This window comes from Theobroma umbraticum, unplaced genomic scaffold (assembly GCF_002168275.2).
Source record: "Theobroma umbraticum cultivar Fairchild unplaced genomic scaffold, ASM216827v3 scaffold_146.0, whole genome shotgun sequence".
Lineage (NCBI taxonomy): Eukaryota > Viridiplantae > Streptophyta > Magnoliopsida > Malvales > Malvaceae > Theobroma > Theobroma umbraticum.
This window is the reverse complement of record NW_018397265.1, coordinates 7606509-7621440: the sequence shown is the minus strand read 5'-3', so window position 1 is coordinate 7621440 and position 14932 is coordinate 7606509. Positions and strand designations below refer to the sequence as shown.

Genomic DNA, 14932 nt, shown 5'->3' with positions numbered 1-14932 from the left:
AAAAATCTAGTTCACTCTTAAACTAAAAGAAGCGCCTTTTTTTCGGTTGACTTTTTGGCGGGACAGTGATAAAACGCTGCGTTTTATGTATGTCATAAAAGGGGTTTCCTCTTAGCAGAGCTTCACCCTCCAAGCCGAAACTAAGAAAAGCTCCCTCCGGTCCGCTCGTTTTGCAGTAGCGGCAGCGTCGGAACAGAGGTGTTAAGAGAATAAACCGGATTCTAAAGAAGCTAAATTTTTAATGGAAGAGAAACAGTCAGGCTCGCCGGCTAGCCTCATTGATTCGACAGTGGTGAGTAATCTTTTTTCTGTATTTCTTCTTCTTTTTCTACCTCCCATTCGATTTTTAATTGTTTCTTCAACTCTCCCTGTTTTTCTTCTTATGTATATGTAAGTTGCTGTTTTGTTTCTGAGGTGTGTTTAGGTTCCAGGGGATGTGGTGCTCGACCTCTCCTCCATGACCAACCAGACCATCAAGCTGGGTGGTGGTCTTCGTCAGGTATCTCTCTCTCTCTCTCTATCTCTAAGTTTCTTTAATGAATGATAATGAGAGTGGGGTGGGTTTTCTTTTCCCAGGATTGTGATGCTATTTCTGTGATGAAGGCTGGAACACTTAGGTTCTCAAAACCAAATAAGTACTGGGTTGAAAGTTCTCAGAAAAGGGTTAGTTTTCATGCTCTTTTAATTCCTTAATTATTGAAAAAAATGAGTGAATGTTGCATTCTTGATTGATGCTAGTAAAAGCTTTTGATTATCCCCCCAAGACCCTCTTTTTTTTTTTAATATAATAGGATAATAATATGACGCTTTCTTTACACAGTATACTCCTTGCGTGGAAGATGCTGTTCTTGGTATTGTGGTGGACTCGAAAGCAGATGTAAGTACTTCCTTATTTGGTTGTTAGCTATATGTGAAATTGTTCTGTAATTGGTTGTCTTTTGTATTACATGCTGATATTCAGGAGAGTGAAATCAGTTTGGTTCTTTTCTTATGAAGTATTTCAGTGGGTGGATAGATTATGCAAGGAAATTGAAAGTTTGGAGATTTTTTTTCTTCTCTCATGCTTGTCTGTATTAACAAGCTGAAGGTGAATAAGGACAAATGAAAGTCCAGCTATGTTAACAGAGCCTTATTGTAATTTGTTCGTCTATTGTTTAATATGATCATAGAGAAGTGTTGATGTACAATTAATAGACACTGACAGGAAATTTTGGAGCATATTCTCAAGGATCAGATTGGAATTCCACAGATTCGATATGAAATTTTTAAGACTGATTTTATAAGAGTGAAGAAGCTTAACCGTCTTTTGGTAGAATTTAGTAGCACTTCATCAGTTGTTATTAATGCAGTAAATCTCCGGACCAGTAGAATGTCTATCACGTAACTGGCTTTTGGCTCTTACCTTTCTATCCTTCTTCATCTCCTCAACTACAAGAGAAGAATGCACTTGGAGTGGCAAAGATGGCAACAGGCCCATCATATGTGTGTTTGCCTTGCTCCATGAGCAACCTGTTGGTTCTATATGAACAAAGTTAACCATGATGTGAGGCCATTCAATGAGGTTAGTTGAGGACGTTTGAAGCTGAAAACTGGAGTATTTTGTATGGTGACAAAACGCAATAGAGAGGACATATGCAATTAGATTTAATTTATTGAGAAATAACAACAAAGATGCATTCAAATCTCACTTCCTAATGCTGATGGTTCCAAGATGTATTAGTGCCAAGATCAACTAGCTATACGGGTTATGCACACTTAATTGGGAAGTGAACTAAATTGTTACCACTGCCGAAATTTTCAAGGCCTATTAAAGCCAGAATGTCGAGAGAGTATACTTAAGGAGAAGCACAAGTGATTCATTGGCAAGTTCTTATGAAGATTTCTGTCTAATAACTATGACTTTCTCACAAGAAGGTCTCCCGTCTCTCTTATAAGTTCCATGACTAAGTGGAAGGTTGGCTTTGATTTTCAGATTTTGGTAGCAGTCCCTCTATGATTTTCTTTCATTTAACCAGGCTTGCATTTCCCACCTCGATGGACAGATTTAATTAAACAAGAGTCTGTTTCCTATTGTATGATGAAGAGAGAATTTGACCATTGGTGCAGCACCTGTGGCATGGTGTTGTGCTTTCAATAGGGCTGAGCATCTGGGTGCTTGAAACCGCCCAACCAACTGTTTCTTGCAGTTTCGGTCAAAAAAGGTTTGGTCAATAGGCTCCAGTTGAAGAGTCTATTGATCGTGGCAGTTTGGGCAGTTGATCGGTTCAGCCGTCAGTGGGGAATCCTTCCCCCCAACACCAACTGAAAAACCGACCCCTATAAAGTGAAAGGCTAAGGTCTAACCTTTCTTTAACCTCCTCTTTCTGATCATCCCTTCACTCTTTGCTTTGAGAACTACTCATGATGCTCACAGGGGTTTCAGCTGAGCTTCTTCCATGAAATCCATTACAAGGACCTGAAACTACAAGGGCATACCAACAATTCTTAAAAAAGAGTAAGTGAACTGTGATTGTTCTCTGCTACTAAAAGGTTTTCCCCTTTTGCTGTTGAAAGTGTTGAGAAATAATGGATGTCATCAAGGATGATGCTATGACAACGTTTGAGAAGGAGATTAAGCTTGTTGTTTTTGAGGTTGATTTGGTGATGTTTAATGTTTAGTAATGAAATCAAAGGTTTGGAACGAAGAAGACCAAGGCTTTCAAACACAACTGAAACGTGCCAGGGATTCAACTGAAAGCTTTGAGAGGATGACCATTACCGCCATGTTTGTTATGCCAAATTTGCTTTTGCAACTGTTAAAACTGACCGCTTAACTGATTGACCATGGTTGGTCACAGTTTGATCTGCTTCTCCTTTGGCTCGGTCAGTGGCGGTCGGTTCCACCACCCCGGCTGGCTTGATCGGTTGTGGCCTCCTCCAGAACTGAGGCTGACCGAACCACCCAATGCTCCCCCTTAGCTTTCAAGGCAATTGCTACAGCTTTGCCACTGTCAAAGTCCCCTTATGTAGTGTAAATTGTTTGGGTTTTGTGATTAAAGGCAAAAGAATGAAATTAGGTGGAGGCGATTATTTGGCGCTTCCTCTGTTCTATTCTTCAACTTGAAGTAACCTAACACAAGCAAAAACATTATTGCTTTCAAAGTAATTATATAATTATACCTGGTTTGAATCTGGTTGATTTATCATGTCCTCTCCGGTTGTAACAATCTGTATGTTGATATAAATTGCTTATATATAGATCCATTTTCCTTGTGTTTCATAATTTCAAAATCTACACATGCTTTTCTGAACTTCAGATTACCTTTTCTTATTCCTTGTTTTATTCTATGTTTTCCCCTTCCAGAATTTTCTTATTGACATCAAAGGACCTGTGTTGGCCTTTTTGCCTGTTCTTGCATTTGAAGGGGGGACCAGGAGGAATATACCGAAGTTTGAGGTGTGAACATATTCAGGTCATATGTATCTTCATTAATTGCAAAGCCATTGTGTTTCATCTTGATGTCCCTATGCTGTATAGTAACTCGTGCGCTGAAATTTATGTACTCTTTTCATAATTCAATCTCATTTTCAATGCAATTGATGGATTGCATCTTTTGGGAGAGGCACATTACATGTTGAGGAAACTTTCCTTGCTAGGAGAAGGCTGCAAGCACCCTTGTCTTATTTGAACCTTGGACCTTCCAGAATCATGCACAGCATCCGTGATTTATTGATGTACATGTAACTTTATCAAAGCTTTAGATGGCACAACTCTGAGCATTGTGGAGTGCATATTTATGCAGTCACCATATTTCAACTGAATTTCCTTTTTCTGGGCACCAATGCTCCACTGCAGCACTCTGTGTTCATTATCTTCTGTGAGATTAACATTCCATCATATCCAAAAGTGTTATGCACGCTCACCAACGATGTTTAAAGATTAATGAAGGAAGCTTTTGTTAAAAACCCAAAGGATAAATTCTCTCGAAATTTTAAGTTACATATTGGAAAGTGGTTTGCTTTTTGAATTTGTGTGCATGTGTTTTCAATTTGTAATGTAGCATCTTGTCTCAGCCCTGCTTCCTTTTGTATAATGCTTCTTGTTACAGGTTGGTACTCTTCTTTATCTCCGAGTTGTAAAGGCAAACTTTGGCATGAACCCTGAACTGTCCTGCACTGATGGTTAGTCACTAACATGCTTTACATTTGTCATAACAAATGCCTTTTTTCGTTGTGAATGTCTTGATTTTGTGGACATTACCTTGGAAATCTTTATTATTTATAGCCAGTGGGAAAGCAGCTGAATTTGGCCCCCTCAAAGATGGATACATGTTTGAAACTTCAACTGGTCTATCAAGAAAGTGAGGCGCTATGTATTCATTTGAGATACTTTTACTTTTTCTTTCTTACAGGGTCCATCTTAACTCTTTCTCTTACAGGCATCTAGATAGCTTTTAGGCTTTTCATTTGAGTGGAATAATAATTGACTTGGTCATTTTTTCTTCTTTCCATTTTGAAGGCTGTTAAGTTCACCAACATGTCCAGTTCTTGAGGCTCTTGGCAAGAAACTCTCCTTTGAAATAGCTGCTGGCTTAAATGGCCGGGTTTGGGTATGATCTTTGAGGCAGCAATTTTATTGCACTTGGTTAAGCAATATTTTAATTTCTGTATTTAATTTGTTACAGTTCCTTTCTATTATTGGGCCAACTGAAAAACTCGATTTAGGCATTTTTTCACTTACTGATTTTTTTTTTTAACAAAAGAAGTCAGTAAAAATTTCTCAACACTAACAGTAATTCTCCCTAAAAAATTTTACTTTGTTCTAGGTGAATGCTGCCACTCCAGACACCATCGTTGTTGTTGCTAACGCAATCATGAACTCAGAATCCCTAAGTGGAGCGCAGCAGATAATTATGGTGGAGCATTTGCTTAAGAACATCCAATGATCAAGTTCGTTGAAAATTTATTTTGATAACTCCTAATCTGTAGTATATAGTATTTCCTTGCTTTTGAATCCGTTTCATCTGGTTTTGTTTTTTGCTTCATTATATGTCTGGCATAAATCTCAATGTTTTCATGTAGCTAGACGACTCCATGGACATACTCAGAACACAGTAGTTGTCAGGTTGATAAAGTTAGGTACATGTGAGAGACAGATACCATTCAAAGTTAGCAATGACTGCCAAATCCATTGGCCTTACTTGCATTAAATGAGCAGTTAAACAGTCATTTTGACCTATTTCCCCCCCCATATACTCACTGAAGACCGATGAGTGAGTTATTGTTAATGTATCATGGAAATCTTGGTTGTTGGCATTTGATTTTCTTTATCAGTTTTCTGCTTCTGAACTTGTTAAAAGTATTCCAGCAGCAGCTGAGGCTTGAAGCTGATCAAAAGAACACATTGTTCCATTGAATTGGATTCAATGTTCTATTTAAATTGCTTCTAATTATCATCATTTTAGATTGGTGAATTGTTAAACCTGTAGCTTTAACATCATTCAGTAGTCCAGTCTAGATATTGTACATATCGAACACTACCAAACCTTTGTAAGAGGAAAATACCAGAGGGGCAAAATCCTTGTAATCGGAGATTGATTAAAGAAAAATTGAGGCCGAATGAATAGATTTGATATCGAAAATTCTTGAAATTTTCGACGAAAATCTCTATCAGAAATTGGTCCAATTTTCATTAACGAAAATTCCACACATATGATAGAAATTGATAGATTATTACCTGTTTTTATTCACTTCAACTCATCGCATGAACTGAAATTTGACTATGACAAACCGAAAACGAAGGTCCTGTCAATCTTTTAGTGGACAACCGAAACCTGAACGGAGGTTCTCCGCCTGGTTCTTCACCACAGATTCAGAACAACAACTGCTAATTGCCCCCATGCAATCAATGCTCAGAACTGTCCCATTTCCATTCAATACAGCTCCTGCATTAAATACCCTTTAGTTTTTCATCCATCTCTCTCCATTGTTTCGATTTTCTTCTTGGACCATATACCATTTTCTTTTACTTTCTTGGAAAAGCGCCAATAGGCACAGAACATTGCATGGAATAACTTCTGTTTCAGGAGGTTGTAAGCTCCAAAGTCAAGAATTTTTTGCTTGGATGAGTCACGGGTTTGAAATCAAAATTGTTGCAGAAACTTATCTGGTTTTTCCATATGAAAGAAGGATCCAATTCCGTTGAGTAGAATAAGTTAAAGAGTAGTAATCAGTAAAACTATTTTCTCATCGTTTCTCTTTACATCTAGCACTGGCAATGAGTTGGTAAAATGTTGTCTTGTACCAACAAAATTTGTTCTCTAGGACTTCATGGGGTGTCTGTCTGATCCCCCACAGCTGCAGCCTCTTCGCTCTTTTTCTTATATTAAATTTTCTGTCTGTATCACCTGACCCAGATTTCTTGTCATGTCTTTCAACTTTGCATATTCACCAGATTTCTTTCACTTCTGCCCTTACTCATACCACCAGGTCAAAAAGGCAGGAATATTTCTTCTACCTCGCAGTACTGACCCTAGCTCATTGTCATGGTAAATTGATAAAAAGGAAAAGTGGGGGATGTGATCCCATTTTTGAACACAGATACAGGAAAGTAACACTAACATTCACCTAGATTTCACATTTCTTATTTTTGTTTAGATGGATGATGGCCTCAAGCTGCATTACCCTGAGAGTGACTTTTAGCCATTTTCCAGAGAAAACAATGTGCATATATAGCTACTTAGATATTATTAATAAAGCCCATCTACTTTCTGTATTTATTTTATTTTTTGTTAGATATTATTAATAGGGCTCCAGCGAGTTAAAGGTAAAATATTTATATTCAATTTTATAATCGTATACATCAAAATTAAAGATACCCCCCTTCCACCGTTCCTGACTAAAGGCTAGCTTCGGACCCTACATATGGGCCTTGGCAACCCTTTCTTAGTGTGTCCCTAGAAAAGCCAACCCACCACCACACAAAGATCATCCTTCCTAAATTTCCTCACTATCACACTGTTACACAACTATATAGGCAGCAGGCTACTGCTAATGAAACTTCCCAAATTATCTAAGAGCACTTCCCAGCCTCTCTTTTTCTTCTCTTTCTCTTAGAAAGAAAAGAGCCCAGGTTACTTTTTAACTGCAATGAGGGATATGGAAGAGAAGAGTAGTGACTATAAAAAAGGGCTGTGGACAGTGGAGGAGGATAGGATTCTAATGGATTACGTACGGGTGCATGGCAAAGGGAAATGGAATCGGATTCCGAAGATTACAGGTTAGCTGTAACAAAGCTGTTAAGTTTCCCTAGAAGCAAGCTGGTTAAGTTGGCGTCGGTGGTGGGGGTGTTGTATGGCTAGAAACTTACTAAATCTGACTGTTTCTTGTCACTCTGGGTGCAGGCTTGAAGAGGTGCGGCAAAAGCTGCAGATTGAGGTGGATCAACTACCTTAGCCCTGGTGTTAAGCGTGGCGATTTCTCTGAGGAAGAAAATGACCTTATCATTCGCCTTCATAATCTCCTTGGCAACAGGTTCGTACATTTTTTTTTCCTTCTTTCAATTTCAGGCCAAAAGAAGGCTAAACACCTCCACATCTGTTGAGTGATTATATCAGAGCAAGCACCGCTCCTCCCATTGTTGTATCAGAGGAGATACTGTTCTTCCCGTTGTTATTCCTTCCGTGATATGTTACCACGTGACAAGAGTCCTTTTTACTTGTCCTTCCGTCCTAAAAGTTTAATAGTGCTTTTAAGTATATGTTAATTCTAGCCCCTCCCCCTTTTGTTTATTCTCTCTCCTGACCAATCCTGGGTACCACTTTGGATTCCACCAGTAATCAAAGCTGTCTTTACAAGTATGAGCTGTTGGTTGGTGGGAAGATCATTATTGGCAAATATATGCCATTTCTACACCAGTAATTATAGTCATCCATTTACAAACATTGTAATCATGGTGTACCTAATTAATATATATAGTTACAGCTGCTCTACACAAATGGGGGACTGTTTACATTGTCATTTACTGTTCAAACATATACTGAATTCAATCACTCTTACCTTGAAGGTGGTCGTTGATAGCTGGTCGGGTTCCCGGACGAACAGACAATCAAGTGAAGAATCATTGGAACACTCATTTGAGCAAGAAGCTTGGTATCAAGAAGGGAAAAAATAAAGTTAACGCTTCTTCACGAATTTCGATCGGGAAATCAAGGCAGGATTTCAGTACATCTTCCAGTCAAAATTCTAAACTTTCCCATAGTTGTGATGGTGGAGGTCATGTGAACCCGAAAGTGATTACGGCATCAGAAGGGGACTCTCAAAATGCAGTTGATTGCGAGGGTGCACAAGGGCTGATTGCCATTACTGATGACTACGAAAGCTCTACTTGGTTTTTCCATAACGAGCTTAGGTCGCATACACCCAATCTGATGGAGTTCTTAGATGAGTCTCTTGATTTTGTTTGGCTTGGCTTGTAAACAGCAATTTCCCCTTCTTGTAATCTCATAAGCTCCTTAATGAAAACAGATTTTTAGGTCCAATTGGTGCACATATATAAATATTTTATGCATGTATATGATCTTAGGTTATAAAGTAAAAAATAAATAGATATATAGTCTCTATTATTTTGTCTGAATTACATGTGCTAGTTACATGCCATTCGACATAGATTGGGCTAAGCCATGGCTATAGCCTTCCAGACAACAATTATTGATGATCTTATTGCAAATTAAATACCTGAGGCTAGGGTAGGGAGAGATAGAAAGATGATCTTGTTGCATCAAGTTTATAGATACCATACTTAATCATAAATATAATATAATTAATTTCTCGTCCATATTTTAGATGGACTTAAATCTAGTTGTTTCTTTTGTTATAAAATATAAAACTTATGGTATTTAGTTAAAAATAATGTTTGACACATCGCCAAATGTCACAAGTTAGTATAAATATATAAAAGGTTACACTTTTTTTTAAAAAATTAATCTTTAGATGAATAATTTTATCTTTTTAACATATATTTTTTAAATAAATTAAATCATTAACGGCGAGCACGAAGGAATTAATTAACGTGGTGCTACCCTCATTGACCAAGAATCCTTCGTCGATGTGTCACATTGATTGTACCAGTCTGAAAGAGAGGTGGAAATTAATGTCGTTAGAAAGCTATCTGCCATGGAACCACCCTGAAATTCACCACCAGAGCTTTTATAGCAGAAAGACCAAGTGCCTCTGATAACAAATAGACCAGGAAAACATCAATCTTTCCAGGCTTGGCATCGGCTTTTACCCACTGTATATACTTACAGTTCCTTTTACCTTTGTTTTTTTCTTCTTGTTTGGTTGCTATCCTCATCAATGATCATTGCACAGTTGAAATTTTTCACACAATAATTTCCTCTCCTCGTGATCATCCATTCTCTCTATGATCTACAAAGTAAATTGAGATAGATAAAAAGGCACAGAATATGGAGGAGAAATGTTACTTTGGAAATCTGAGAGGACAGAGGGGGAATCTTTGCTTTTTTGTTTCTACATAATGGTACAAATCCCGGATTGCATGAAGACAACAAAAGGGGCTTGGACCCATCAAAATCATGGTACAAAAGGTTTCATCAACACCACCATGGCCTCTCTGCCAAGCAGCGGAAGGGGATGGGGCATGGACCTTGTTGTCTGATACAGGCAAGTAAGGCAGCTCCTGTTTACAAATTTGCTTTTGAATGTGTCATCTACACCACTCAACAAAACTTATTGCTCCTTTTGAAATAATGTGCATAAAGTTGCCTGCTCACATTCATTCTACTCAATTTCACTTTCAAAGACAAACTCATTCGCACTGAGAAAGTCATAACAAGAAAGAAAGGAAAAATAAAGTGGGTTTGTCTCTTTGCTCTCTACTACAATAAATTTTTGAGGGAGATAGGTTTCTAGCAGGTTATACAGTCACATGCTCATGTGGTAACAAAGGTCCTTTCACATATCATCAAATACGACCTTTAACAAAGGTCCTATTTATTTATTTTTTTAATAAAATAAATTCAATGTTTATTGATATATAACAAACGATTTAACAGATAAATCACAAAAACGAGTCTTAATTATGAGAAAAATCCTACAATAATACCCGAGGATTAATAATCAGCATACAAAACACAAAAATAAACTTGACATTATCCCCACCATTATCATCTTTTTGTGTGTGTGTATATATATATATATATATAAAGATTGTTGTAAATTAATTGCATAATTATGAATTTGAGGACAAAGGTAAAGAGTTTTAGATTCTGTGAAGCATACGAAATAATATTATATTATTAATTGATAAGACAATTAATAAAAATTAATCTCTTTTTCTCTTTGGATAACATTAGATAACTTTTGTTAAGTGATATTCAAATGATATGAACATTTGACCTTTTAATTGATGTAATGATAGGCAATCATGGTGCAGCACATAAATTTCTCTCATACTATGAATCACTGGAGAGGTGCCTGACCGAAAAGGAGGGGACATTTGGCTGCTCAAACCTTGTAGAGGAAGGTGGTGGTCCATTGAACCATGTTGATTAGGATAAGTTACCGTCCACATCAAGGTTGGAAACCAGATTAAGATCATGCATGTGCTTGCACTTACCCATGTATTTGATAGCTAGGTAATGGCATTTTAGATGGAAATATGGCGACCATGATTACTTATATATATATGGCCACCAATTGATAATAGGTGAAAATGTTTTGATATATTTATATACCTAGAATATTCTTATCAGACATGAGATTTCTTTATCAGCATTCAATACTTTTTTTCACATATGAAGACAATGAAGCTATCACGAAATAATCTATTAGGAACAAGACAATAATAGAGAAGCAATCCTGCTCTTATAACATGTTAAATGTTAAATAGACATCCAACCTGAAACTAATAACAATAAGTAAAACGACTCTTTCTATATTTATACATTCAAACTATCTCATGTGAGATTTTTTTTATCACTCCTTTGATATTACGAAAGCAAAGAAACTTCATAGGGAAGACGAGAGTTCATGTGGGGTGGCCATTAGCCCATTTTGACTGCACAGTAATCTCTTGGGCATATATTAATTGTGGAAGCTTGCGCTGGGATTGTAGCTTTAATGGAACCCCAATAGAAACAGTGACAGTCTAGTTTTCGTCTCAGCTGATAGGCCTCAGCCTCTCATCCAGATTCTAATGGACTTTGATTATGTTTTTTTTAATTACCCAACTTTGTTCTAAGATAATGAAAAAGAAAGGAGACAGAGATAGGTAATCAATTGATCAAGCAAGTGAAAAGAAGATAGTGAAAGAGCAGGACAAATACAACTTATTTTAAGAGCAAACCAAGCTCACAATGGCTTCTCTACCTTATTCATACAAGTTTAATTTGTCTCTGGATGAGACTTCAGTGTCTAAAACTTGCAAATATTTTTAGAAGGGCATAGGCATTGGAGGCATTGGTTCGGTACACATCTTCCATTGCTCAAAAGTTCCATTCACAAAATCATAATAACCTCCCCTCAATGTCAGAGTTCCACTCACCACTGCATTTCTCATAAATGGATAAGTCAGCAGATTTGCCATCGAGTTCTTCACTGATTCCTGCATCACAATTTGTGGATTGATTACTTTTCTGTTAATTAGATGGTCAGCCATGGAATATATCCTTGTTCAATTTGATGACAGAAACATGTTGGGGCAGCATCTAGGTAGAATGTTACCCTCCACATTGAAATCTTAAAAACTTTGGTGGAAAGCTAATAAATTTGAAACATCTTTCGGATTATATATAATATGACAAATAAATTGATTAAAGTCGACACGTAAAGATAACTAGACTTGTTATTAATGATTAGTTAATTTTACAGCTAATTGAATTTACAAACCTGATCTCTTAATCTTTTGTTTGCATTGAACTATAGCTTAGAAAAAATAAATTTTTTTTTTTTTTGCATAATTGGACTAACAAAGTCAAAACAATGTTTGGTTAAAAGTTAAACTACATTAAGTTCTTCAAAATTGCTACAGATAGGGATGAATTCTAGTCAGAGTTTGCCATCTTACTCATATATGTTCTTCTTGAAGAAGTCAAAGCCATCTTCAATCCTTCGAGCATCTGGGTCGAATGGAGGCCTTTTCCCTTGGAGCTCAGCAATAAGCCTCTCAACTTTTCCTTGAACCTCCTGATCCAGGCCTTCTTTCTCCCCGCAACTAGCATATAAATATTTTCTTAGTCCTATCTACTATTAATTGCAATTCTCAGACCTTGGTTAATAAACCTAATATTATTTTCTCTGAATAGATAACCGAATATTGGATACTGAAACCTGATGAGAATCTTCTTCAGTCCTTCAACAACAACTTCAGGAGATTGCTTAGCCATCTCCACGCCTTCTTACTGCAAAATTCACAAACTTTACAGTTAAAAGTAAATTCTAACATGCATGACATGGAACTCACCCAGCAATGGAGTCATAACCCTTTGGAGCAAGAAAAGCATGCATGGCACTCACCCACATGCAACAATATCATGACTAAAAGATCTTTAATACATAAGATCTCTATTTTAATTAACTCGTCGACAATGAAATTTGTCTCTTTGAACGTAAGCAACGAAATCGGGTATATCGTTTTTCTTTCTTTGAACTCTAACATGGATGATGCAGGCATGCTCACTTTCTACGTCTCAAAATTAATCAACGAACTAACCTTGTCTAAGGAGCAATAATGCCTCGAACTTGTACGAAGAAAACAGGCTTCGTTTCCAAACACTTTGGCTAACACGTGTATAGAGATATTAAAGCTAAGATATACACGTTTCATGCAGCTTCAAGCTGCTATTTATAGGCTGAGTTTAGGCTTCCAAGACATGGTCCTCACTTATTTCAATTATTGATTTCTTGGATGTTCCTTAAAGAAATTCCCCTCCATCTTGAATTCTCTCCACACCTGTTAACTTTGTAATCATCTCCACTTTGACAAATACCTTTACAGTTCATGCCTATTATATCAAAGTAATATGTTTCAATTAATCTAGACATAATAAAGTAATGTAAACAGAATGACATAAGCGATCGGAAAAGAGCTATGTATAGGACGTGAGATGTGTTTAATTAATAAATAAATATGTGGCTTAAATATTTAAAGAAATCAGAATTTTTTTGTTGTATCTAAAGAAATACTTATCCTTTAATTTGTATTAACCATAATATTCAATGGTGGATTTATGATTTTGCATAAAAAGTGGCTAAAAGTAATCATACGATTAAGTCAATGATTCGATCGGAAACAAAAATTAATCACTTTTAAAATAAAATTAAATTTTAACATAAAATTTCATTAACTATTTAAATATAAATTTCAAAGTCACTAATTATACAAATAGATATAAAGCAAAAACAATTAACATTGGATTTTTACATTAGGTATCGTAAATTGTTAAGTAACGTATTTTTTTTATAAGACCATAGCAAATTATATAAAATAATAGAAAATATTTTAATAAAGTTATACCAAGTGTTTAGAGTCAGTCAATCCAGTTATCTGAAAAAATATATGCTAAAGCCAAATAGAAACAAATTATTTGATTGGTTCACCGAAAAAGGAAAATAGGATAGAGGGTTTTTCTAATTTGATGAATGATAGTTGTGTGATTGATTCACAAAAAAAGAAAATAAGAGAAAAGTCCAAATCCTTCAATACATATTAATAGTTATTTGGTTTAGAGAGAAAAAAAAGAGAAAAAAATATTTAATTGATTCATGAAAAAGGAGAATAGGAGAATTTTTTTTTTAAATTTTGACGAATGATAATTGTTTGATTGATTTATAAAAAAAAAAAAGAGAGAGAATAAGAGAAAATGATGGATGATAAGCCTCCAAACCATTAATAAAAGAAACAAAAAAGGAAAAAGGGTGTAGAAAAAAAAAAGGTCTTGCTAGCAAAAAGAAAAAAGGAGAGAAAAGGGAAAAAAAAAGTGAATGGTCCCTCTCCAAATTGATTCGCCACTTCTAAAATGAATAAGACACTCTTGGTGGGAAAAACGTTTACGTTTGATTGGAAAAAGACAATTAGTGAGACAGATTTTGAGAATGTAAGAAGAGAGAATGATTCACGTGGAAAAGCAAGAAAATTGTTTTAGCTCTAAAAGCTCTCATATTTTTGTCGTACCCAAATAACTAAATTATTAATCTTAACAAAAATTTAACAATAGTCAGATTTAAAGTCAAATGGTATTGAATTTAACGATTCTTAACATTTTATTAAGATTAAAAGATTATGTATGTACAAACCAAAATATAAAAATTTGTTTGAGTATAATAAAATAATAAGAGTTTAATTTCATAAATAAATATAATAAAATAATTTTTTTGATTGAATTAATGAAACTCTAATGCTAATTGAAATAAGTGTAGAGATATTTTTTTTCATTTACATGTTCAAAATAACTCAATTTCAATGGACTTTGATTGTTTGTTTTGATTACCCTTCTAAGGAAATGAAACGAAATGATAGAGAGAGGTAATTAATTAAGGGCAAAATATTTCCACCCTTTCAAGTTTTAATTAAAATTTTAAGCGTGTTTATTAGTTTTCAAAATAAATACTTCGTTTTAAAAAAATAATTTTCGTTGGATATATAAGTCCAGTCGTTAATCAATCATTAATGTTTTCATCAATTTAATGATGTGGTAATATTAAAAATATAATTTTACCCTTTATTAATTTTACAAATTATTATTATATAATTTTATCAAAATTTTTTAATTTAAAAAAAAAACTCTCAATCGGAGGCTTCCTTGGGGAGCCTTGGTGCTCTCCAGGAGAGTGTTGGGTGGTCAGCCGGTGCAAGTGACATCGTTGGCCGACTCGAGGGAAAAAAATAATGAAAAAAAGATATTTTAGATATTTTATATTTAATATTAATATC

The 14932-nt window shown here is 35.5% G+C and overlaps 2 protein-coding genes and 1 long non-coding RNA gene across 4 annotated transcripts; 2 read left to right on the top strand and 1 right to left on the bottom strand.

Annotated features, from left to right (window-relative positions):
* The first annotated feature begins 152 nt into the window (after positions 1-152).
* On the top strand, positions 153-5216 carry LOC110422458 (uncharacterized). 2 transcript variants are annotated; one of them, XM_021436382.2, is made up of 10 exons: positions 153-292; positions 425-499; positions 577-663; positions 821-877; positions 3344-3436; positions 4089-4161; positions 4265-4340; positions 4499-4589; positions 4806-4929; positions 5066-5216. In XM_021436382.2, exons 1-9 carry the CDS (start codon positions 242-244, stop codon positions 4923-4925), a joined length of 723 nt encoding a protein of 240 aa, XP_021292057.1. In that variant the 5' UTR covers positions 153-241; the 3' UTR covers positions 4926-4929; positions 5066-5216. The 2 variants fall into 2 exon arrangements, with proteins under 2 accessions (XP_021292057.1, XP_021292056.1); XM_021436381.2 differs by having other exon boundaries at positions 5062-5216.
* Positions 5217-6867: 1651 nt separating this feature from the next.
* On the top strand, positions 6868-8519 carry LOC110422459 (transcription factor WER-like). Its single transcript, XM_021436383.1, has 3 exons — positions 6868-7258; positions 7383-7512; positions 8045-8519. The coding sequence occupies exons 1-3, from the start codon at positions 7129-7131 to the stop codon at positions 8454-8456; spliced, it is 672 nt and encodes a 223-aa protein (XP_021292058.1). The 5' UTR covers positions 6868-7128; the 3' UTR covers positions 8457-8519.
* A 2848-nt stretch (positions 8520-11367) lies between these two features.
* Positions 11368-12811, bottom strand: LOC149526825 (uncharacterized). Its single transcript, XR_016351648.1, has 4 exons — positions 12713-12811; positions 12331-12401; positions 12068-12214; positions 11368-11605 (listed from the first exon to the last, which is right to left on the bottom strand). It is a non-coding gene; the product is annotated as an uncharacterized LOC149526825 (long non-coding RNA).
* Positions 12812-14932: the final 2121 nt, after the last annotated feature.